This window comes from Nomascus leucogenys, chromosome 5 (genome assembly GCF_006542625.1).
Source record: "Nomascus leucogenys isolate Asia chromosome 5, Asia_NLE_v1, whole genome shotgun sequence".
NCBI lineage: Eukaryota > Metazoa > Chordata > Mammalia > Primates > Hylobatidae > Nomascus > Nomascus leucogenys.
The window spans coordinates 116,816,669-116,844,203 of record NC_044385.1 but is presented as its reverse complement, the minus strand read 5'-3'; the positions used below and the strand labels follow the sequence as shown (position 1 = coordinate 116,844,203).

At 37.6% G+C, this 27,535-nt stretch overlaps 1 protein-coding gene across 1 annotated transcript in view; it reads right to left on the bottom strand.

Annotated features, from left to right (window-relative positions):
• GPC5 (glypican 5) overlaps nucleotides 1–27,535 on the bottom strand; it is a 1,458,424-nt gene that overhangs the window by 1,396,264 nt on the left and 34,625 nt on the right. The window contains exon 2 of the mRNA XM_003257384.3: nucleotides 17,378–17,539. Within this exon, the coding sequence (XP_003257432.1) occupies nucleotides 17,378–17,539 (162 nt within the window). The remainder of the gene's footprint in view (nucleotides 1–17,377; nucleotides 17,540–27,535) is intronic.

The following is a 27,535-nucleotide window of genomic DNA, read 5'->3' as shown; positions in this document are numbered from 1 at the left end:
AAAGACTCGCTCCAGTTTCTTACAGAGGCTTGTTTGCTGTTTGCAAACAGCTAATCTTAGAGACACAAAATTGGTTATATTAATTACTTCAGACACTTTTACATGTATAAACATGTAAGTTAAAATAGTATCAAGGTTATGGTGCCTGAGATAAAAAGGGAAAAACACACATAAGCTAGAACTACTCTCTTACCTGATTCAGAATCACATCACAAAATATTTGCATGATTCAGAATAATGCAGATGATTTCAATGGGTCACAAATCATACACCTAAATCCAATATGCCTTCCGATGGCATAAAAATTTTCACTGAAAAGAAATCAGCATGTAATATACACTTTCCATCTCCCTTCCCACTTCCAATTTTTTTTACCCATCACCTTTCCCAGCTGAACTGCGATACTGCTATCAGTCTAACCCCCATTTGTAAGAAAAGGAAAATCTCAGTGGTTATGAGCACTTTTTTCCAACCTCTGAAAGGACGTTTGACAGAGATGGAGAAATCTCAGAGACAGGCCTTGTAGAGAGCTGTCTGAAGGAAATTACTGTGCTGCTTCACTTACAGAAAAAGAAATACAAAGGAAAATGTTTAACAAAATAAGAAATGGGGGGAAAAGAAGACATGACATAACCACGCTACTATACTTTTAATTGTTCCGGCTACTGCAACTTAATACAACAAGTGACAAAACTCACACAAAGGCATACTTCAAAACCTGTGGTGGGAGTGGGGAGGGTTTGTTGTTGTTTTGAGACAGGGTCTCACTCTGTCGCCCAGGCTGGAGTGCAATAGCGTGATCTTGGCTCACTGCAACCTCTGCCTCCTGGTTTCAAGTGATTCTCGTGCCTCAGCCTCCTGAGTAACTGGAACTACAGGCACACGCCACCCTGCCCAGCTAATTTTTGTATTTTTAGTAGAGACGGGGTTTCATCATGTTGGCCAGGCTGGTCTCAAACACTTGACATCACGTGATCCACCCACCTCAGCCTCCCAAAGTGCTGGGATTACAGGCATGAGCCACCATCCAGCCAGGTATTTAAAAAAAAAAAAAAAAAATGAATCTGAATTTTTATATAGCAAAGGTTTACAAAATTCTGAGTGCAGTAAATCAGAAGAGAGTATGTTTTTAAATTACTGAATAGAAAAAACATATAACCTTTGAAATTAAAGTGGAATTTTTCAAGTAGAGAATTTCCCATTTTAAACAAATTTTTGAAACTTATATGATCGACCAGTCATAGTGGCTCACACCTGTAAGACTAGCACTTTAGGAGGCTGAGGTGGGAGAATCCCTGGTGCTCAAGAGTTCAAGACCAGCCTGGACAATATCATAGGAAGACTCTGTCTTTACAAAAAAAAAAAAAATTAAAAAGAAAATTAGGCCAGGTGCAGTGACTCACGCCTGTAATCTCAACACTTTGGAAGGCCAAAGCATGTGGATCACTTGAGGGCAGAAGTTTGAGACCAGCCTGGCCAAAACAATAAAACCCCATCTCTACTAAAAATACAAAAATGAGCTGGACATGATGGCGCATGTCTGTAATCCTGGCTACTCAGGTGGCTGAGGCATGACAATCACTCGAACACGGGAGGCAGAGGTTGCAGTGAGCCGAGATCATGCCACTGTACTGCAGCCTGGGCAACAGAGCAAGACTGTGTCTCAATAAAAGAAAGAAAAGAAAAGGAAAAGAGAGAAGAGAAGAAAAAGAAAAGAGAGGAGAGAGAAGAGACAAGACGAGACAAAGAACATTAGCCAGGCATGGTGGTGCATGCCTGTAGTCTCAGCTACTCAGGAGACTGAGGTGGGAGGATGGCTTGAGCCCCGGAGGTCGAGGCTACAGTGAGCTGTGATCTCATCACTGTAATCCAGCCTGAGTAACAGAATGAAACCCTGTCTCATTTAAAAAAAAAAAAAAAAAAAAAAAAAAAAGACCATTATCTTAGCTATGAAGAAAATTTAAATATTGAATAGTAAAGATTTTATTGGCTAAATTTTCTAATAAAAAATATAACAAAATTATAAATACATAAGACTAATCGGACAAAGCATATAATTTTAAACACATTTGTATTGGTTTCCTGGGGCTGCTGTTACAAAGCCCTACAACCTAAGGGGCTTAAACGAGAAATTTATGGATTCACAGTTCTGGAGGCCAGAAGTCTAAGATCAAGCTGTAAGCCGAGTTGGTTTCTTCTGAAGGCTGTGAAGGAGAACTGTTCCAGGTGACTCACCTCACTTCCGGTAACCTCAGGCATCCCCTGACTTGAAGATGGCATTCCTCTGTCTTCATATCATCTTTCCTCTGTATATATTTCTCTATGTTCAAATTCCTCCTTTACATAAGGCCACCAATCACAATGGAGTGGGCCCACTCTAATGAGCTCATTTTAACTTGATTACCTTTGCAAAGACTTTATTGCCAAATAAGGTTACATTATGAAGTACTGGAGGTGAAGAGTCCAGCATATCTTTGGCAGGGTGGGGAGACACAATTCAACCCACACCAACATTCTTTATGGTACCATATTGAGACATGGTGCTCTTGAATACTTCTACAGGGAGAACATCTACGTTCTGCTGTGAATATTAGAGAGCACCATATCTCAATATGAGGCATGGCCACAGAACTTGCATTGGCAGAGGAAGTGTAAGTGGAAGCAACATGCACAGCTTCCAAGCAGATGCACTGGGACCAGGACCATCTTTCCTGCTGCCTTTCTCTCTTTCACTAAAGCCAAACATCTCAGATAGGGCTGCTCCTTCAGCCTGGGCAGGAAGGGATACCACCTATGCATAAAGAACTTATATCTTCTCCATGGATGTGAGCCATTGATATTCTGGGGTCAAGATAACTGCAGTAAACCTGGCCAATCCTGACCAAAACCTATCTAGATAATCTCAAAGAATAAAAAGCAAAGCAAAATTGCAGACTAAAACAAAATGAAAATAACACTTCATAATAAAACGTATGCAATACAGTGAAGCTATAATCAAAGGAAAAATTATTCCCTAAAACACTTTCATTGCCAAGAAGAAAACTTAAAAGGTCAAAAATTAATTCCCCTTAATAAATCAGAAACGTGAAGTAAAATTTTTAAATATAGCATTGTTTTTTAAAAATGGTTTTAATGTTTTGAAAATTTAAACAGATGTTACTAAAAACAAAAGGATAAAGGATAACTAAATCTGAAATAATGTTCTTGAAGAAACAGCATCAACATAGACAAAAACCCAAATTAAGACAGTGGGAGGAAAGCAGAGAAAAGAGACAGGGGCAGAGAACTGAGAGCATAAGAAGGGTAGGAAAGCATAAAAATGAGAAAAGAAAGCAAAATGAGGAATGAGAAAGGATAGAAGCACGGATTCTCAGGAAATTAAATTAATCGCAAGGAATTGCATGTCTCCAAGCTAACTTCCCAACCATCCTCACCCCACACTTGGCTGTGGCCTTGGTGGAGGAATCGTGGATCACTTAGCTCTCCAGACCCTTTCTCCCTCTGTGGTGACAGGGATCACCTGACTATTGTTTTTCACCTAATGTCACCGTTTTCAGGACTTTTTTCCAACTTTCTTCCCCAGTAATTCAAATCAGACGTCTTCTCTGTGACATCTTAACTCCATCATAGCAAAGCACATTGAATTGTAAGCACTTGTCTAATTTCTACAATAGATTTTAAACTTCTTAAAAGCAGTCATAATTTTCAGTCCTATCTCTAGATGAAATACTGGCAGTCCTCATACTGCACAGTTGTCTGGTAACTAAGATCAATGCAGGCGTGTAAAGCAAGGACCTGGTTCAGATTAGGATGCATTTCAATTAACACAAAATTGTGCAAAGTGGAGACTGCCTGAAAACGGTACAGTGCCCAGCATTCAATATATACTAAATAAATACTGATGAAGGAATGTGTGAGTTCTCCATAGTAGTATACCCACAGTCTTAGAGTTTAATAGAATTTTCAAAAGAACTTTGTTAAAACTAAGACAGAAGTAAGGAAAATGAGGACATTGTAAATCAGCCCCTGAAAGTAATCTCTTGCAAGACTCATGTTGATCCTAGGTTCCTCCCTCTCCCCAGTCCCACTCCATAACCATTCAGTTACCTAGTCCTCTGAAATTTTCCTTCTCAATATACTTAGAATCTTTCTCCTCTACTCTCTATCATCACTACCAAAACTCACTTCCTTGTCTTTTCTCTCACCCAGACTATTAAAATATATTAACTCATCACCCTGATCATTCCTGGTCAGCCAGAAGAAATGACCTGGAATCCTAAGTCAAAATATTTAATAAAACAGCACCAAATAAACCTCAGTTTTAAAACTTCTAACGTATACTCTTTCAATTCTTGAGAACAGCAGTTGAAACAAAATAAAAATGTAAAGTTTGTCCCTGTCACAAGAAAAACTTGGGACCGTAATGTCCCTAACTAGGAAGGTGCTGAGAGGCCAAAGAATGACTTGGACAAGTCCAGCTTGGAGAGTAGATGAGTTTAATAGGACTTACATACAAGGCACTCCTGGGTGGCAGCAGGGCAACTGTAGAGACCCACACCACCTCCTATTCCTAAGCACTTTCAAGCTAATTTTCTGGCTCTTTGCCTGCTGTGTGTGTGTGTGTGAGATGGAACTGTTTTCCCTGGTAGGTTCTCAGATACTCTCCGGGATGTTTGAGTTCTCAGGGACATCTGCTCCTTGACTGGGCACCATGGCCTTGGCTCATGGCCTGGCCTTCAGGGTTCAGGCAGTGGACATTCACCCTTAAGTAACCTGGTGGGGGACCCATCACAGTTCAGTCCCTACTAAAAGCAATAGAAGAGCTGAGTAAATTAAATAGTGAGATCTCAATGTTCATAATTTAAGTTTGATTTGGATTAATTCAACTTGTGGGAAGAATCTTTAGATGAAGCTATTTTTATTTAAATAAATTTATGCTTTCTACTCGAATGGACTGGAATTGAGAAGATCAATGATTTGCAGCATTTAGATGGGTGAAATATTCAAAAGAATCACAGAGATAACTTATTTAATAAGTTTTCCCTTTGAGGAAAAATAGTTAAAGATAAGTACTCTGAAGAAAGACGGAAAAGATAGTACTTGTGAAAATTGGGGTGAAATATTTTGACATTTCAATACAAAAGTATTAGACTTTTAAAACTACCAATTAAATGGAATTAGCCCAGAGCTTACAAGGTACAAGAGCTACAAAGAAAATCTTTTTCAAACTCTATTATAGTCTACAGAGAAATGCCAACTGAAGGTGTCAACAATTTCAAATGTATTCACAGCAACACAACACAACACAACACAAGAAGAATGCAGCACCTCCAATTTGCGATTAGATAAAAAAAACTGCAGTACTTCAGTGGAAGAAGCCAGACACAGAAGGCTACATGATGTATGATCCCATTTACATAACATTCTGGAAAACGCAAAATGAAAGAGACAAAGATCTAGGGTAACTATTTGGGGTGAGGAAAATATTCTCTAATTGTGGTGGTTGTTGCATGACTAAATAACATTTGTCAAAATTCATAGAAGGCCCACCTAAAAAGTATGCATTTTACTGTATGTTAATTGCCCCTACAATAAATATGACATTAAAGATGAAGAGCAGGTGAGTGTGAATGAGATCAAGAAAGCAAGAAGATTGTAGACAATTAAAAAAGTAAGACTGTTGAAAAAATATATTGTTAAGAAAAATACCAGTAACTTGAGAGCTGAGACAGGTCTAGTTTAAAAACTGATTAAGGTAAGTGAATATGTCCCAAGAGCAATTATTCTGCTTATATTTCTTTTTGTTTTGAAATGATATAGATTCAGCCGGGCGCGGTGGCTCACGCCTGTAATCCCAGCACTTTGGGAGGCCGAGACGGTCGGATCACGAGGTCAGGAGAGCGAGACCAAACTGGCTAACACGGTGAAACCCCATCTCTACTAAAAATACAAAAAAAAAATTAGCCAGGCGTAGTGGCGGGCATCTGTACTCCCAGCTACTAGGGAGGCTGAGGCAGGAGAATGGCGTGAACCCAGGAGGCGGAGCTTGCAGTGAGCCGAGATCACGCCACTGCACTCCAGCCTGGGCGACTGAGCAAGACTCTATCTCCAAAAAAAAAGAAAAAAACAGAAATGATATAGATTCAGATGATGCTGCAAAGAAAAAACAATGTACAGAGAAGTCCCTTGCACCCTCAGCCTCCCCCAAAGGAAGCATCTTGCATAACTGTAGTACAGTATCAAAACAAGGAAACTGACATTGGTAGAATCTACAGAGCTTACTCAGATTTTGTATGCATTTGTGTGTGTGTGTTGTGTGTGTGTAGTGCTATGCAATTTTATGACATGTAGCTTCGTGTAACCATCACCACTATCAAGACACAGAACTGTTCCACGGCGACAAAGCTCCCTCATACTATCCCTTTATAGACACGTCCACCTTTCCCTCTTCCCATCCCTGACTCCAGGGAACCACAACTTATCTTTCTCCATCTCTGTTATTTTGTTATTTCAAGAATGTTTTATTTTTAATCAGCATAATTCCATTAAAGTCCATCCAATTGTTTGCATGTATCAATAGTTCATTCCTTTTTATTGCTGAGTCATATTCCACGATATGGACATAACACAATTTGTTTATCCATTCACCTGTTGAAGGACATTCATTTCCTGTTTGGGGCTACTACAAATAAAGCTGCTATGAACATTCGTGTATAGTTCTATGCATGAACATAATACTTCATTTCTCTGAATAAATGTCCAAGCATGCATTTATTGGACAATACAATAAGTGCAGGTTTAAATTTAATAGAAACTGCCAACTGTTTTCCAGACTGACTGTGCCATTTTATATTACCATGAACAGTGCCTCAGTGATCCAGTTTCTCTACATTCTTGTCGACAATTGGTGTTATTATTATTTTCATTTTCACCATACTTGATAGGGTGCAGTGATATCTCATTATAGCCTTGAATTATATTTCCATGAAAGCTAGATGTTGCACATCTTTTCATGTACTTAGTTGTCATCTGCATACCCCTGCTGTAAAATGTCTATTCATGTATTTTGTTCATTTTCTACTTAAACTGGGTTTTTTTAACCGTTGAATTTTTAATATATTCTAGATACAAGTACTTCATCACATACGCAGTTTGCAATTATTTGCTCACAGTGTTTTCATTCTCTTAACCTTTCTCTGAACATAGTTTGTAATTTTCACAAGGCCCAATTTTCCCTTTTATGAAACGTGTGTTCTTGTTGTCTAATCTAAGAACTGTTCTTCTAGACCTAGGTCCCTAAGACTCTTCAATTTTCTTTTCTACAAGTTTCATAGTTTTACATAAACTATATGATCTATTCACGGTTCATTTTTGTATAATGTACAAAGTTTAGGTTTCCCCTATGAATATTCAATTTCTCAACACAGTTTGTTGAAAAGGATATTCTTCCTCCATTGAATAGTCTTTGTACCTATGTCAAAATCAGACATATTTGTGTAGGCCTGTTCTGGGTTCTCTAATCTGTTCTATGTGTCTATCCCTTCATCAATACCACATGTTTAATTACTGTAGATATATAGCCTTATTATTAGGTAAAGTGATTCTTCCCACTTCTTTTTCAAAATTGTTTTAGCTATTCTAGGTCCTAAAATATAAATTTTAGGAAAAGCTTGACTCGAACAAAAATTTTCCAACATACAGTTGGCTTTTTGTATCTATGGGTTCTGCACTCATGGATTCAACCAACCATGTACTGAAAATATGCAGAAAAATGAATTCCACAAAGCTCCAGAAAGCAAAACTTGAATTTGCCACACACCAAATACTACGTTGAAACCACACAACTGAAGTGATGTAGAGGTGTAGCATTAAGTATTTTAAGTAATCTAGAGATGATTTAAAGTATACGGGAGGATTTGAGTAGGTTATATGCAAATACTATGCCATTTTATATGAGGGACCTGAGCTTCTGTGGATTTGGGTATTCAAGGGGGTCCTGGAACAAATCCCCCCCCTCCCCGCCAGATATCAAGGGTGACTGTATATAACCAGTAGAGAACACGTTTAACCTAGTGCTGTCAAATTGCTTTCTAGAACAGTGGTACCAATCATTAAATATATTCTTAAATATAATCTACATTCAAAATAATTTCATTAAAATATACTAAATATATTGAGTAGAAGTTGCCAGATACATAGATAATTGAACTCTACTTTGAAGGTTTATAATAAAAATAAAGCAGTTGGCCTAGATCATCCTAAAGCACTGCCCTGGGACTATAGCTAGTATGTAAGCACATCAAAAATCAGAATGTGAACACAGCATTTATCATTCCTTCTTGAACCGATGGATGCTTTTGACCCATCCTTCTAAGTATGATTTGAGAAGAGGATTCCCAAATTATACTTTCCAGAGACTTTAAGGGCCCACCTCCTTCTACACTAGCTTTCCTTAGGTAAAAAGGAAACCCTTTACAATGTCTTATAGATACACAATTATATTTCACATTTTCAGTGGGTAGGAAATGTAGATACCCAATAGATAATTTTATGAAACTATGATTAGCAACAGTTAAACCAAAATAAAAATTGCCCTTCACAGTAATTCAGTGACATCTTAAATTTTATGCCATATTCTATCATGCACAAAACCTCTCACATTATTCTGAGGGCTATGCATGTATTTATTCTGTGCTGTTTTGAAAAGGACTAATTTGAAGTTAATGATACTATCTAATAACTCACAAAGCATAATCAAAAAGCTTAGCTTTATGAAGACATATACCAACATAAACTACAAACACCCCTGAATGTGATCAGAATGAATAAGTGACATCAAAAATTTAAAGCCTCTTCTATATATTCTCATTTGGAGAAGGACACTAATAAAACCACGGCATTTGTTAAGCCAGTCATTGAATAATTTCCCATGGACTCTGTACCTCTGCATGAGTCTGTTAGTTAAACCTTAGATTTTAGTATTCACGTTGGTTTCCATTACAGTGAGAGTCAAAACATAGCAATTTAACACCACTTAATACAATCTGAAATTTCATTTTATTACCAGTGGGCAGCAAAAGAAAAAGTCTGCTTTAAAAATGTGCCAGTTATTATTGTTCATCAAATAATTGTTCTCAATGGCTAGTCTTTGCGAATTTAGAGGGTATTTTTGCCCATAATCCTAAGCACTCACAATGTGACTCTTGGCAACCCCATCAGGCATAGTAATCCAAGAAGGGACCTAGGAGTTTGGACCACCAACGCCCTTCTCCTGCCTGGGCCCTGCAGCACTTCTTATAATGTGACAATTGGCTTCATACCATTTGCCATAACACGCTTAAAGAAAGGCTATCAGACAACTTCTGCCATGAAATATTTTACTGCCTATCAAATATTGAGGAAAAAATATCCTCTATAAATAAATAAAGAATAGCTAACATATGCTGAGTGCTCATTATGTACGAGGCACCAAACTAAGTACTTTACAGGGACTATCTCAATTAATCCTCATTAATTGTAGCCTAGAAGAAGGTACTATTATTGTTCCATTCTACAAGCAAGGATATTGAGGTCCAGCTAGAAGAAGTTACTATTGTTATCCCATTATACAAGCAAGGAAAACTGAGGCCCAGATGGCAAGTCTTGAGACCAGATCCAAACCCAGACCCTTTAACTCTAGACCCTTGTTCTTAAATCCTTAGGCATATTCCCTATCCTATCACAAAATCAGTTTCCCACACCAAAGACCAATGTTTGTTCTACTACAAAGCATCTTCAATTTATTTCTACTTAAGGAAAATAATATTGAATACGTTTCCTAAGTGAACATTCAAGTTAAGTCTATGCCCTGAGGGAATGAAGTCAAATAAAGAGTAGAAGAAAACAATATCCTTTAAGGTGCAAAAGTTCAATTATCTTTGTTTATACAAATGTTAGCCCATAGGCAGCATTACCCTGGAAAAAAATGAGCTCAGCACAGATACCCAACAATTACCCTTCATTTACTGTTCTCACTCTGGGTCTTGAGATGCCATTTCAAGCCCTTTGCCTTCTGCTTAAAAGCTATGGCATCTATACCACATTTATTGCTACATATATTTTATGATGAAAGCATAAAGATATGCATGGGTAATTTCCCAGCATGAACAGCTACATTGAGAAATGGTTATAAAATTTAAGTCCTCTATTTGTCTGAGGAAAGAAAGGTGTCTTATTTTTCATTTTATCTTATCCTTTTACCAAATCAATATTATGGATGATGGTGTAATATTTTCATCTTAATCTGATATTCCCCCAAGCCTATAGAAAAAAAAAAGCTGAAGTATTAAGAACACTTCTACACTTTTAATAAACTATGTTTCATAGTTTACAATAAGTTATTATGTCATTTTATAATTTTAAATTTGACAGTAATGTCACACAAACTGCAAATAGTTCTAATTAGATAAGAAATAATATAATAAAAATATACCAGCCAAGCATGGTGGCTCATGCCTGTAATCCCAGCACTTTGGGAGGCTGAGGTGGGTGGATCACTCGAGGCCAGGAGTTCGAGACCAGCCTAGCCAACATGGTGAAACCCTGTCTCTACTAAAAACACACAAATAAATTAGCCGGGTGTGGTGGCATACACCTATAATCCCAGCTACTCAGGAGGCTGAGGCATGAGAATTGCTTGAACCCAGGAAGTGGAGGTTGCAGTGAGCTAAGACCATGCCACTGTACTCCAGGCTGGGCAACAAATAAGACTCTGTCCCCCCGCCAAAAAAAAAAAAAGACAATAAAGAGATATTATTTAAATGATTGATAACTATTAATATTGTTTGGTTAAAAGAATTTGATTCATATAAGCACGGCAAATGTGTTCCTATTATGAGAATTACCACTAAGACTTCAAAATTGAGTCCCAAGAGTCTTAAGTTCACCATAGAACTTTACTTGCTAACTGGGTTATTGACTAATAAAGAATTCTATTTTCAATTTTTACATAAGCATGTTGTATCTTTTATAAAGTGAAAACAAATGTCTCATATACAAACTCATGATTTTCATCATATAACTTTACACAATGCCATCGCGTTATACATATTCCCCCTTCAATGTTCAAAGTTTGTTATAAATTTAACTCAAGTTGATTTATTTATTTGCATTACTTATTTCTTGAATGCCCTTTACTCTTAAATTATGCTAAATATTGGCAATATGTTTTGTTGTGTAGAATTGTGAATTATATCAAAATCAATTGTATTTTCATATCTAGATATATTTTATTACAGAAATATGTCTATCACTTTACAGAGCCAGACAGTTAGAGGGACACTGGAAATCTCCTGGCTCTTCCAAGACCATTAATAACTCTTCTACCCTGTATAAGATTAGCCTCCACTGGATGTCTGTGTCACACCACCAATGTCCTCCTTTCTTTGAGAACTCTGGAGAAACAGGTCACAGTTTGTCTCACTCCAACTCTACCAACAGACTTGGAGACTCCAAAATCCATGTGGAAGCCCCTCCTGCAGCCTGGGCTTCTTTAATCCACTACCCTCCAGGCACCTCCATCACTGATGCAACCCTGATATATTTTACCATTATCAGACCCCCCTGGGCTTCAATTCTTTTCTTACTATATCCAGGGCCCACTAAGGATCATAAGAGATACAGAAGCTGACCACATCTTGCCACCTCCACTGCAAACACCCAAGTCACCATGGTGCCTCTTTTCTGTAGGCTATGATAGATTAGACAACTAGATAGAGTGCTTATTTTATTTTTTATCTTATTTCATTTTATTATTTTTTACGACAGGGTCTTGCTCTGTCTCCCAAGCTGGAGTGTAGTGGTGCAATCATGGCTCACTGCAACCTTCTTTTCTTTTTTTTAATTTCAATATGTTTTTGGGGTACAGGTGGAGGAGTTTGGTTACATGGGTAAGTTCTTTAGTGGCGACTTCTGAAATTTTGGTGCACCCACCACCCAAGCAGTGTGCACTGTACCCAGTGTAGTCTTTTATCCCTCACCCACCTCCCACCCTTCCTCATGAGTCCCCAAAGTCCATTGTATCATTCTTATGTCTTTGCATCCTCATAGCTTAGCTCCCACTTATCAGTGAGAACATACAATGTTTGGTTTTGATTCCTGAGTTACTTTACTTAGAAAAATGGTCTCCAGTTCCATCTAGGTTGTTGCAAATGCCATTATTTTGTACTTTTTTATAGATGAGTCATATTCCATGGTATATATACGTATATACACCATATTTTCTTTACCCTCTCATTGATTGATGGGCATATGGTCTAAAATTCTCTTTTTTTGTTGTGTCTCTGCCAGGCTTTGGTATCAGGATAATGCTGGCCTCATAAAATGAGTTAGGGAGGATTCCCTCTCTTTCTGTTGCTCATCATCACTGGCCATCAAAGAAATGCAAATCAAAACCACAATGAGATACCATCTCACACCAGTTAGAATGGCCATCATTAAAAAGTCAGGAAACAACAGGTGCTGGAGAGGATGTGGAGAAATAGGAACACTTTTACACTGTTGGTGGGACTGTAAACTAGTTCAACCATTGTGGAAGTCAGTGTGGTGATTCCTCAGGGATCTAGTACTAGAAATACCATTTGACCCAGCAATCCCATTACGGGGTATATACCCGAAGGATTATAAATCATGCTGCTATAAAGACACATGCACACATATGTTTATTGCAGCACTATTCACAATAGCAAAGACTTGGAACCAACCCAAATGTCCAGCAATGATAGACTGGATTAAGAAAATGTGGCCCATATACACCATGGAATACCATGCAGCCATAAAAAATGATGAGTTCATGTCCTTTGTAGGGACATGGATGAAGCTGGAAACCATCATTCTCAGCAAACTATCACAAGGACAAAAAAACCAAACACCGCATGTTCTCACTCATAGGTGGGAATTGAACAATGAGAACACTTGGACACAGGAAGGGGAACATCACACTCCAGGGCCTGTTGTGAGGTGGGGGGTTGGGGGAGGGATAGCATTAGGAGATATACCTAATGTTAAATGACGAGTTAATGGGTGCAGCACACCAACATGGCACATGGATACATATGTAACAAACCTGCACATTGTTCACATGTACCCTAAAACTTAAAGTATAATAAATAAATTTAAAAAAACATTCATTTTTTAGAATTATACATTTCCAGTTACATATGTAACTGGAAATTTTCCAGAATAAAGACTTAGTATCTACCATATATTTTAGAACTATATGCTCATAATGAAGTTGAGAGAAATAAGAAAAGGTTCATTTCTAAGGAAAGATATAACATCTTAACCTTATCTTCCAAATATTAAAACAAAACACAAGCTTCCAATAGTATCCTCCAAAATATTAGTTTTTATTCTTTGACAGTCATGTTGAAATTTTTGCTTAGTTAGAAATTAAAAAACTAAATTTCATTATTTTATTTAAACAGAGATTTAAAAATTGAAAAATATATAAGCTGGATACGAGTTGCTTTTTTACAGAAGATGATTCTCCATCAGTTTCCCCTATTTCTCCATGCATCACACCATACTGTCATGTATAAATAAACAAAACATTTATAACAAATATTCCCAAAATATTTTTAAAGCAGAAAATCTTATAGTCATAGCAAAACCACCAATGGGAAACAAACTCTTGTATTATCCCAGGCTGTTCTGCTTTATTCATGAACATTACTAAGCCCCTGAAAATGAAGGACAGTTATTGTCTGCACTGTGACAAAGCCAACACTCCTCCTTGCAAACAGCAGTACTTATTTATGAACAGCAACTGACATAAGGATAGAAGTTTTCTTTTTCTGCCCTACAAAATACTGCATGGATGATTGCCCGTAGAATATAGTGAAGTCCCAGGTCATAATCATGAGTCCTTCTAAAAACAGATTTTTGGCCAGGCATGGTGGCTCATGCCTATAATCCCAGCACTTCGGAAGACCAAAGTAGGTGGATGGGTTGAGCTCAGGAGTTCGAGACCAGATGGGGCAATATGGCAAAAACCCACTCTACAAAATATCAAAAATTGCCAGGCAAGCTGTCATGAGCCTGTAGTCACAGCTACTCGGGAAGCTGTGGTAGGAGAATCACTGTGGCCTTTGAAGTTGAGGTTGCAGCGAGCCGCGTGATCACACCACTGCACTTTCGACTGGGCAGCAGAGTGAGACCCTGTCTCAAAAATTATAATAGAAAAATGAAAATAAATAAAAAATAAAAGCAGATTTTTGTCTGTTTTGTTCATTTTAAGAAAATGTGGGCCGGGCATGGTGGCTCACACCTGTAATCTCAGCACTTTGGGAGGGCAAGGTGGGTAGATCATGAGGTCAGGAGTTCAAGACCAGCCTGGTAAACATGGTGAAACCCCGTCTCTACTAAAAATACAAAAATTAGCTGGGCATGGTGGCGCGCATCTGTAATCCCAGCTGCTCAGGAGGCTGAGGCGAAAGAATCACTTCAACCTGGGAGGCAGAGGTTGCAGTGAGCAGAGATCACACCACTGCACTCTAGCCTGGGTGACAAAACAAGACTTTCATCTCGGGGAAAAAAAAGAAAAAAGAAAGAAAGAAAAGAAAAGAAAATCTGCCTAAAGCAAACACAAATAAATTTCTTTAAAACACACACACACACACACACACACACACACACACAGAAGAGTTGTCCTAGAGGCTAATTCTAGCCTAACTGGAATATACATAGGCAGTGGACTACAGAGCCCAGTGTGAATTTCACATAGGATAATCTTAGGTCTCTTCTAACAACAGCTGTCAGCATGGCTTCCTCTCTCCCTCACGCATTTCTAACCTCCCAGCTTTCATCTAACAATAGTGTGACCTCTGCTAAATCCACAGACCCAAGTGATCATCCTCACTGGCTGTATTCAAAGGATTGCTCTAAAAAACATGTTTCCGTGGGGTCCCATAAGGTCCATGAGGAAAGAGACCATACTACATCCCAGTCCAATGTCTTTTACAACCTACAATATAACTCGGAAAACAGATTAATATTGTTGAACTAGGAAATATAAATGAACTATCTGAAAACAAAAAAATCAAAATGTAGCAAATCTACTTACATCATTTAAGAAGCTAATTGATTTCTCTATTAAATTTCTCTCAAGTAGACTGTTTCCCAAAAAAAAGTGTTGGCTGCTTCCTTCTTATAAAGACTTTATATTGTTTTCAGATATTTTAATTGCACAGAAACTAGATGGAGGGCATTCTACTTAATGATAAGGTAGCCTGCTCATTTATGATACGGCAAATCGGTCTCTCATATTGCTTTTGGCATATATATTTAAGCTTGTTTTTATGGAAATAAGCCTAAAGCTACTTATTCAATTCAATAAAAGTGGGTATTCTTATAAGGGAATTTGGTTCCAGAAAAGTTAGCCTTTAGGCAAATTTCTTTTAAATTTGTCTTCCCTTGCTCTTCTTAAATAAAACTTGACATCTACTAAGGAAGAAATTATAATTTATTATTAAAAAATGGTATTTAAGAATGTTTCTATACTTTTTATAATTAATTTTTAAATAACAAAACTCAACCTAATGAATTAAGCAGATATAATTTGGTAAACATAAAACAAAGGTTTACATAAATTAGCTGACACTTCAGTAGAGATGATCTCCTTAACATATATTTCCACTACTGAGATGGTCATCACTAAACTTTTAGCAGTATCACCAAAACTTTTCACTAGCCTCAATCCATCTTAAAAGTCTAAATATTCCAGGTTTCCTAGCCCTTTGAACGTAATGTGCTCTATCTTGATCACATGTCCAAGATTCAATATGAATCCAGTTCACCTTTTTAAGCATATGACCACCTACCACAAACTCCCTGTTCTGCTCAGACTGACATATTCACTGCGTGGTCTCCAAAATGTATATTTCATATTGTACTTACTATTCTTTTCATTAGAAGAAAATATAATTTTCTGTAGATGGTTAAGGGCTTCTAACTCAGCTAAATCACAAATCTTTGTTTAAAATGTATATCAGTAAATTTTCCTCCAACAATTTCACATAATTCACATATTGTAGAATAAATCCTACAATAGAAATAAAGTTGTTTTGTAAGGCATCTAAAAAAGTAGCTGAATTTATAAAACCTTAAAATCTGACATTTCACACTTTCTACAAAAAAGCATTAATTCATCATGAACTACACTTTAACTTAAATTTTATTCTGATTTATTGCATTTATTTTATTTAATAACTATCATTTTTAAAATTAAAGAGCTCTGTGATTTACTTATATATGTACACAAAGCAAATTATTCAAATAGATTGACATTAATATACTTATTTAAAAGGAATACTAACAGAAGTTATATTATGCATTGAACAAAGGTAACAATTTGAAAAGCTGTATAATCTAGATATTTTCATTCTAGTCATATACAGAATAGCTAATGCTTTATAAGAAGAAAAATAAATTAAGCTATTTTATTGTAGTAATAAGGAATTTTATAGAAGAGATGACTAATTTAAGAAAAAGATCATGTATTTTTCAGTGTGCCTTGTAATTTTATAACCCATTAATTTTATATCTGAACATATTGCTTGAATTAAGGTTGAGTTCTGGTCTTAACTGACCCTTAAACATCCAATTAACATTTCCTATTTTACTATTTATCAGACTTGCTTGCACTTTGATATATTCCACTGGTGTTCTTATGAAAACCATATGAGATTATAGCGAGGAAATTTAAAGAGTATTTATTCAAATAACAGGGGCCTGTTGGGGGGTTGGGGGCAAGGGGAGGGAGAGCATTAGGACAAATTCCTAATGCATGCAGGGCTCAAAACCTAGACGACGGGTTGATGGGTGCAGCAAACCACCATGGCACATGTATACCTATGTAACAAACCTGCATGTTTTGCACATGTATCTCAGAACTTAAAGTAAAATTTTATATAAAATAAAATTATGAGACATCCAAAAAAAATTTTAATAGATAAATCCATAATTACCCAGTTAAAAGCAATGAGATTTTATGTTATAGAACTTTTCCATGAAATCTAATAATTATATCTGTTCATATTAAAGTACAGCTATGGGTCAGAATGTTGGCAGACCTGCAAGAACCCTATAGCAGTATATATTTCCAATGATCATTTCACTAACATAACAGTCCAACTCAGTTCCCCCAGTCCAACTCAATATATATGCCCACGATGACCTCAGAAACAAGTTTTGAAGGTTAGAAAAAGTTAAAACCTCATTTTATACCAGAATGTTATGTAAATACAAGGAAATAAACCCAGCCAAGTTTGCCAATGTAACTATCTTAGGCAAATTACATAACACGGCCAGTCCTTAGTTGCAGAACTCAAGATCCACTTACCTTGAAAAGCAGCCGCATTTCGAGATATTAGAAACTTTAATGTAGAGCTGGACGTCTGAAGAAACTGCTGCATATCCTGGCGAGCCGCAATCTGGTATCTCTCCTCCATCTTCCTGGTGCAACATGTAGGGTTTTTGGATATGCAAACCTGAAGATCAGGTCCTGGAACACACAATATTTTTCAGAATGATTACCTGTTCATTGAACAAGTATTACATATTATATATCAGGCGTTATGAACAGTCCTGCACACAGAGGACTAGGTGAGGAATGGATTTGCTAGAGTACTTGCCATAGGAAAGTTTATCCATTGCTCATTAACACAATCGTAAACAAAATATTCTAAACCATTAACTCTTTGCTCAAATATTATATTAACTTCTTGGTCAAATATTAAGTATCTCCACTCAATAGAAAGCAAATTAACTATTATGTAAGTACAGAGCTCAATCAAGAAAAAGGTTTTGTTTTTGTGGCTTTTTTTGCTTATTTTATCAATTCAGCCAAAATTGTCTGAAATAAATATGTTATAGATAATTATGTGGACTAAAAGAATTGCTTTTCATGGGGAAATGAAACTGAATTTTGAACATCACATAAAGGTCAAAAAACTTGACCTGATTTCTCAGCTGCCATCAGGCTCGTGCTGCTTGTGAGGTAGGCTATCTCTGCAATAATGACATGCTGGGAGATCAAGGCCCCCATGGGCCCAAGCTCAGCATCCAAGATTCCACTCACTATATAGCTGGCGAGAGACAATTCCCTCCTTTAAAAGCACTTTTTAGTTGGACAATCATATTTAGAAGAATCCTGTGAAGATGTATATTGCATGAAATGCAAAGTTATTAATATATGAAATGTAAGAGTTATGGTTACAAAAAAACCTTTGCTGGTATCACTAAACTCTCATCCTGGTAGGCCACCAGGACGAGCACCTTTATGCACAGCAGATACGCTAGAGGACAGAGAGGAGAAGATGTGGAGCACAAAGAGCGCCCAAAGAGGAAATCCTGACGGAGAGAGTCGACGTGAGCCCCAGGGCATTCCAAGGCTACTAGATTATATGTAAAGCTCAGGACAATTTTATTTACATAATGGCCTAATACGGTTATTTCCTTACTTTAGAATAATAAGAATTGTGGCCCTTAATCTCTGTGAGTTTCACAGGTTCCACATTAGTTCTTCATCAACCAATTTTAGATCAGCAAAACAGGTGCATGCACACAGACATACACATAAGACGCATGCACCTAACAGCCACCTTTCAAACCCTTCCTACTTTTTCACCCAGAGTTGGCCTCAAGTCTCACATTTCCAAAAGTCGGTTCTGGGTCAGATGAAAATATATGAAACCACTCTGAGCTTCCTGTCAACATGGGACACCAAAATCTCTAACAATTTTGGCTGTAGTTTGTTTAAGTCAGACAGATAAAAAATGACAGTATTTTGACACTTTACAAAGGCTAAGAAGCATGAAATATTCATAAGTGTCACAGTAGGTAACATTTTGGCAATTGTTTTTCACTTATCTTACCTAAAGTTACATAAGAGCAAATTCTACTTCAAACAGTAAAATTATTTGAAAAAGAAAAAAAGCTATCTTCTCAGCTTTATTCCTAAATTGAAGGATTGAGGAATTAGCATCCAGATAAAAGCAATAATAGAGATTGAGGAAAATAACTAATGAATAAATATTAAAGTATATAAACATATTTAGTGTAGGAAAAACTGCTGAGGAATAAAAAGAACAATAACAGCAGATCATGGCAAGTATCTCTTTGGAATGTAAATATATAACACTGTTTTGTTAGGCCAATTCCTAAACATGGCCTGTGAAGGCCTCCAAGTTGTGATCCCTCCTTTCCTCCCTCCCTCTCCAGTCTCATCTCCAGAACACTGGCCATTGTACTCTTCCCATCACACTCTGGGCTTATTTCAGCTCTCCATGTTCACCAAGCTCTTTCTTGCCACAGAACCATTTCCCATTGTCTTCTCTCTGTCTCAGACACCCTTACCCTTCCTGTTCTCATGCGCGCAGGCAGCAAACCCTCAAAGATTGACTTATCTCTCCTTGGCACATTTCCATCAGTATTGCCTATAAGATAAGCTTAAATAATTTAGAGTTGGGGTCACAGTGAAACGGGAAAAGAGTTGACAGGAAATGCGTTCCCTACGTTACTGTAACAGTCCAAAAGACAGACAAGATGAACAAACTCCTCAGGGAAAGAGCCATCTCTTACGTTTTGTTCACAGTATCAGCACAAAGGGCATAATAAGATGTTTGGGTGGTATAAAGCCCAGGATCCTGTTGTAAATAGAACAGGCATCATGAGAAAACAAAGCTAGAGTGAACCCAGATACTATTATGCATGGTAACTAGAGGTATCTGAAGATTTCAATGCCTGGCTTCGAGGAACGTGGCATGATCCCAGAATTCTATGAGACAGCAAGAGTACACAACCCAGGCTCTGGAGTGACAGTCATGTTTCTGAACAGTAAAATCAAACTCCAAAAGAAACAGAGTACTAAAAACAAAACTAAAAATAAAACAGTATGTGCCTCAATGAAGGAGACTTCAACCAGAATTGTGGGGATGTTTCTGAATTCTCACCTAGAAGCAGCAGTAGTGGTTAGTATGTCTTCCTTTCTGTTCTCCAGCATAAGACATTCACAGATATCTACATGCTTGTATATTTTCAATATGTTAAATAGGAACATCAGGAGGTATTCTGGAAATATGGTGGCAGTGGCAGTAGCAACATAGTTTTCACTATCTCCAAATCCCCACATAAAACCAGATAGAACTAGAAAACAAACCCCCAAAAAACAAAAACAAAATTAGATGACTTGATATCCCCACAAACTTTAAAATACAAACAGAATGGGGAGAAACCAGCAATAGGCACAAGATCTTCACAGTATCAGAGCAGGCACAGGGTAGAAGAAAGATGCAACAGAGGGATGTCTGAAGGATCTGAGATCAGGAGAACCCCAAAATAGTGAGCAGGAGTCACAGGAAAGCACAGCGACCCACTTGAGAATACAGTAGCTCCCCATTTAACCATGGTTCCACTTTTTATGCTTCCAGTTCCCCACGGTCAATCACAGTCTGAAAATATTAAACAGGAAATTCCAGAACCAAAAATCTCATAAGATTTTGCCCGGGTGTGGTGGCTCATGCCTGTAATCCCAGCACTTTGGGAGGCCAAGGCAAGCAGATCACTTGAGGTCAAGAGTTCGAGACCAGCCTGGCCAACATGGCAAAACCCCATCTCTACTAAAACTACAAAAATTAGCCGGGCATGGTGGCGTGTACCCATAATCCCAGCTACTCAGGAGACTGAGGCAGGAGAATCACTTGCAGCTGGGAGGTGAAGGTTGCTGTGAGCCGAGATCGTGCCACTGCCCTCGAGTCTGGGGGACAGAGCAAGACTCTGTCTCAAAACAAACAAACAAACAAATAAACAAACCGATAAGGTTTAAATTGCTTGCTGTTCTGAGTAGCACGATGAAATCTCATGCCTTCCTGAGTCATCCCACCTGGGGTGTCGATCACCCCTTTGTCCAGGAGATCTCCGCTGTCTGTGCGTCCCACCAGTTAGCCACTTTCTAGCCCTCTTGGAGGTCAAGAGGACACTGTCCCGCTATGGCAGTGTTTGTGTTCAAGTAACCTTTATTTTACTTCAAAATGGCTCCAAAGCACAAGAATCATAATACTAGCAATCTGGATTTGCCCAAAGTGCTTCGCTTAAATGAAACGGTGAAAGTTCTTCAGTTAATAAGAAAAGAAAAAATAACGATATGCTGAGTCTACTAAGATCTACGTAAGAATGAATCTTCTATCCATGAAATTGTGAAGAAGGGAAAAATAATTTGTGCTAGTTTTGCCATCGCAACTCAAACTGAAAAGTTACGGCCACAGCGCGTAAGTCCTTAGTTAAGATGGAAAAGGCATTCAATTTGTGGGTGGAAGACACGAACAGAAACATGTTCTGACTGACAGCAATCGGGTTTGGTTCTATCTGATGCTTCGGGGATCTACGGTGGGTCTTGGAACATATCCCCTATAAATAAAGTGGGGCTCCTATAGCAGCTAAAACTGGGAGAATTTTGCCCCCTCAATCATTAAATGTGTTCTATTGACCCATGATAGAAAAGAAGGAACAAGAGCAGTCCCCACCCCAGTAAACAATCAAACAGGTCCAGCAGGGCTCCTTTCCAGGATGGAACCACCACACACAGAAGAGAAATTCTGTAAGTGAAATCAAAATTCAACAGAACAGGGATTCAAGACACACAGAGAAAGTCTAGCCCAAAGTGCAAAGGAAAATAAATCCAGAAAATAACATAGAACAAGCTGCCATATTTTTAAACCCTACACAAAATCAACAGAAGAGGAAGCTCTGCAATGTTAGAGAAGCTATGCTGAAGCCTGTCTCAATAAAAATGTTCAGAAAAAGAAACACTAACTTCATATGAAATGACAAAAATATTGAGGTCAATACTCAGAGTTACTATAATAAAAAAGAGAATAAGAAACAGAATAATATCCCACAGACAAGAAAAAATATGCCGGAATGATATGCTCCCTCCAAAAAAGATCAAAAACTTAGCCATACTATTTCAAAATAAGCTGAAAGACAATGACACAAAACATGAAAGAAAAACATATGTCAGAATTTTAAAACTCAGATATGAGGTGATAGTACTCAGGATAAAAATTAAAGATAAAAGCAAATAATTCTAAATGAAGCCTTACTAGAAGGAACATAAGAGCCAATCACACAAACATAATGCCTTAAGAGAAACAGAAAATGAAAAATAAAAATTTTGAAAAATCAAAAAGAATGAAGGAATTTGAAAGATAGTGACAACAAATACCAAAGTGAGATGTTGATCATGTAAGCCCCGGAAGAAAAAAAACAGGATAAATACTAAAAACTGTACTTTATGTCATCTGAAATTGTTGTGAGTCTAATATAGGATATAAACAAATAAGCAATTTTGGAATGTTCTAATTCTATCCTCTAATTCCATCGTGTATTCTTGAAAATCCGGATTGTTAGTGTGGAAGAACGGAAATACAGACATGATAAAGAAGAAGTTAAGTTCTTGAATTTGAATTACAAGTACTAATATGAACTCATAAAGAATTTTACCTTTAAAAAGTATATAATTCCTACCTTCCCTGAAAAGACCCCACAACAACGACTAACCAGATAGCAAAGGGCATTCCTCATGCCTGGATTATGGTCCTGAAGCATCATTTCCTCAAGAAGAAATCAGCACTTCTTGAATAAATGACTCACTCTTCTGGGGCAGAAAATCTGTCAGATGACAGTCTGACTAAAACATCTTACTTAGCAGATAGCAAAGAAGCTATCAAATAACTACCAGGCCATATCAAAAGAACACAGGAGCTGTGTTAATCTGCTTGGGCTACCATGACAAAATACTATGGACTGGAGCTTAAACAATAGAAATTTATTTTCTCATAGTTCTGGAGGCTGGAAGTTTAAATTCAGGGCACCCACTGGGTTGGTCTCTCGTTGGCTTGCATATGACTGTCTTCCCTCTGTGCCCTCACATGGCCGTTTCTCTGTGCATGCAGATTCCTGGTGTCCCTTCCTCTTCTTCTGACGACAACAGTCATGTTGGATTAGGGTCCTACACTTGTGGCCTCATGTAAACTTAATTACCTGCTTAAAGGCCCCATCTCTAAATACAATCACATTGGGAGCTTTAATATAAATATTGGAGAGATATGATTTTGTTCATGAAAGAAGTCACCCTCGAAATGCTTGCAGTGGCCAAATATGAGACAATTTGAGTTTCAATAATAATTGTAATGGATTGCAACCAATCAAATATGCTTAAATCCATGGGACTGTATTGATTTTTTAAAGTTTGTCAGCTTTAGAGGATGATAAGGGAAGATTATATTAATTTGGAAAATAGTAAATAAAAAGAAAGAAGCAAATAGGTATCCTTCCTTTTGGATGTGAACTGTACCAGTAAATAAGCAAACAGCAGATGGCAGAAGCCTCTCTTCATAATAAATAATAAGAGAAATAATAAAATTTGAATGTCACCATTAATCTCCAAGGAACTGATGGATATAGGCATTAAGCAACAGTAGCTGCTAAAATCACAGAGACAACCAGACCTTAAGTGCATCCTATAGTCCCTGCCAAATACCAACTAGCGTCCTGCCGAAGGAATCAAACCTGAGTCTGATCTTGTCTCCAAATCCAGCTGCCAAATTGGAAGAAACACAAAGCACTAAGGAACATTTTTGTACACCACCATGAGTATGCAATCAGCAATATACAGACCGGAAAATCCTGAAAGCCAAATTGTCCAGATTCTCAACAGATATATAAGGAAAAGAAAGGGATGGAGGGAGACCTGGTATGTTACAAGAGTTATACAAAATAATAAAGTTCTAGATATCTGTTGCACAACAGCGTGCTTATAGTTAGCAATACTATAACATACACTTAAACATTTATTAAGAGAGTAGATGTCATGTTCTATATTTTTATCACAATAAAAAAGAAGAGACATAGAAGATATAACAAATGTTCTTTAAATGGGCAATACATGGAAATGATAAAAACTATTTTTTAACAACAAAAAAAGAAATCATTATAAAAATAGTTTACTGGTGACTTTAGTGATAAGAAAATATTTTGTTAATAGGATGGGACTCATGGAAGGGCTTTCAAGATAATGACAAAAGTTCAAGTTTTCGGCCGGGCGCGGTGGCTCACGCTTGTAATCCCAGCACTTTGGGAGGCCAAGGCGGGCGGATCACGAGGTCAGGAGATCGAGACCACGGTGAAACCCCGTCTCTACTAAAAATACAAAAAATTAGCCGGGCATGGTGGTGGGCGCCTGTGGTCCCAGCTGCTCGGGAGGCTGAGGCAGGAGAACGGCGCAAAACCCGGGAGGCGGAGTTTGCAGTGAGCCGAGATCGCACCACTGCACTCCAGCCTGGGCGACAGAGCAAGACTCCGTCTCAGAAAAAAAAAAAAAAAAGTTCAAGTTTTCAACCTGGGTGGTAGTTACAAGGGTGTTCAACTTATAATAATTTATTTAGCCATACATTTGTGTGGCTTCCTGTATCTGTGCTTTATTTAATAATAAAAAATATTTTTAAAGTAGGATTGCTGGTTGATAACATACATTCTCTGTTTATTTCAACATTTACCTCTCCTCTAGTTAACTTACAGGATTTTTATAATTGTAGCACATGTTAGCTTTATTGATGGTAGACATAGAAAAGAGTCTTTGGTATCAATACACTGAGATCAAGACGTACTTATATTTACCAGAGTGGATGTTACATGCTATGAAATACCAAATACTCACCAGATGAAAACAGTGCCTTGAAATTCACAATAGAAAAATGATAATTGGTAAACTTGCTCCTCCTACCTTTTCGGAGACTATCTTCTCTGCATAGGTCCAAGAACTGAGAGAGTTTTGGAAATGTTATAGTGGAAGAAGGGTTTTGACTGAGACACATGTAATCTTTCATCTACGTAGAATAAAAAATACTTAAGACCATTAATCTAGAAAAATCTGCTGAGAGCTAGCCAGCATCTGTGCCTCTGCTGGAATATTCTTTGAAAATCCAGGAAAGCAAAGGTCCCAGGAAAGCAAAGCTTTCTCTCTTCTGCTGAAAATGAATTTGATGGTACAAAGATGCAAGGTTTGCAAATGCCATAGTCATTTTCAAGCTCAGAGTAAAGTCTGGATCCACCATAGATTCTCCAATTACCTGCAATATAAAGAAATCTAGCCAATACAACAGCAACAATATTTCCCAGGGTAATAGCGTGCCAAATGATTCTACTTTCTTCTGTGATTTATTCCACAAATTCAAAGGGACTTTATACTTAAATGAAGGTCTGATAACACCTCTTTAATGGCTACTCAAGTTCCCTGCCCTGAAGTCAAAATAAACCTTACATGTCCAAGAAACAAAAAGGGTCTGACTTGCAGTATGGCTATCTTACAGATAGAAACCATTAACTCTGGGAAAATATAACAGACTTCAAAGCCCTAGAGAGTGGACAAAAGAGGAAAGGTTCTGAAGAGGAGTCAATATTTGAAGGAAGGAAAAAAGCAGGGGATTAGTTTTCTATCTCTGTGGCTTTTAGCCTGAAGATATTCCACGTACAAAGTGACTCAAATAGAAAACTCATAGTTTTTCTGAACTGAAGAACTAGAAGACAGAGGTTGGGGAAATCAGAGTTTCTAGAAAGTGAAGGGGGAATACCAGGGAAGAGAGGGCCCGAGAGCAAGAACCCCAATTTCTGTATAAACTCTGTCCAACCTCTGGCTGACCCCTGAACCACACCTCACATAACTAGAGCAGCCTATAAGCAACCTAGCTCTTGGCAAGCTAAGGATGAAGAAACTAAATGAAAATTATAGTTGTTGCCCAAGAGACACAGTGACAGTTTGAGTCCAAACCAGTTAAATTACTCCTAAGACAAACATATCAAAACTCTTCAAAGGAATATAATAGAATCCAGAGTTGGAATAATATAACACTCACCGTGTCCAAGGGGCAATCTAAAATTACTGAACATATGAAGAGTCAGTATAACATGACCCTATTCAAGAGATAAGCCAATAAATTAAGGCCAGCCCCAGATATTAGAATTAACAGAGAAAGGGCCGGGCGCAGTGGCTCAAGCCTGTAATCCCAGCACTTTGGGAGGCCGAGGCAGGCGGATCACGAGGTCAGGAGATCGAGACCATCCTGGCTAACACGGTGAAACCCCGTCTCTACTAAAAATACAAAAAAAATTAGCTGGGCGTGTTGGCGGGCGCCTGTAGTCCCAGCTACTCGGGAGGCTGAGGCAGGAGAATGGCGTGAACCCGGGAGGCGGAGCTTGCAGTGAGCTGAGATGGCACCACTGCACTCCAGCCTGGGCGACAGAGCGAGACTCCATCTCAAAAAAAAAAAAAAAGAATTAACAGAGAAAGGCTTCAAAGTGGCTATTACAACTATCTCCAATGAGGTAAAAGAATATAAACTCAGAATAAATTATAGGACAGAGATTCTCCACAGGAAAAAGAACAACATGGAAATTCTGCAACTGAAAAATATAATATATGAAATAAAAAATTTACTGTATGAGCTTGAAAGCTGAGTAGAGTTGACAGAGGAGAGTCAGTAAACTTGAAGATATCCATAGAAAATATGAGATCTGAAGAAAACAGAGGAAAAGATTAAAAATAAATAGATGGATGGATAGATGGATGAAAGGAACAAGCCTTAGGGACCTGTGGGATAATAGCAAAAAGTGTAACATAGGTAAGATTGGAGTCCCAGAGACAAGAAGAGAGAAAACAGGGCTGGTAAAATATTCCTTGAAAAAATTACTGTAAATTTCTTAAATTTGGTGAACACCACAAATTAACAAATTTAAGAAGCTCATTGAACCCCAAGCCAAATGAATGCAAAGAAAATCATGTCTAAGAACATTATAGTCAAATTAATAAAAATCTAAGAAAAAAGGAAAAGGCAAGAATCTCAGGATGTAAACAGAGGGGAGAAAAACAGGAGATGAGGTTGGTTCACATGGGGCCTTGTAGAAGAATTTTATTGCAATGATGATAGCAACTTGATTACAATGTCAAGAGTAACTTGGTTTTATTTGTTTCTTAAAATTTCACTCTAATGGTTATTTTGAGAATCAGTGTTTCTGTATTGCAAATGAGAGTTGGGACTAGGGTGAAAGTGAGAAGTGGATAAGTTAGATATACATACTGAAGGTAGAAGATAATCTGGAGAGCAATGCCTTGAGTAAGACTTGGCAGATGATAGAGAGAGGGGAATCAAGGATAATCCTTAGATTTTAGCCTGAGAAACTGCATAAATTATGAGTACCATCAAGAGAAAAGGAGAATACACAAGCATCAGGTTTGCAAGGAAAAAAAAAAACAGAACTCAGCTTTGGAAATAAGAAGACTATTAGACATCCAGTTAAAGATATAGAAATAAGATTTGAATATGCAAGTTCAGAGCCCAGGAAAAAGATGCAGATTGAAAATACAAACTGAGGCACTTGAAACAAATGATGGTATCAAATACTGAAGATTTTTATAAGAACACCTAAGGAGAAAGTTTAGTTAATG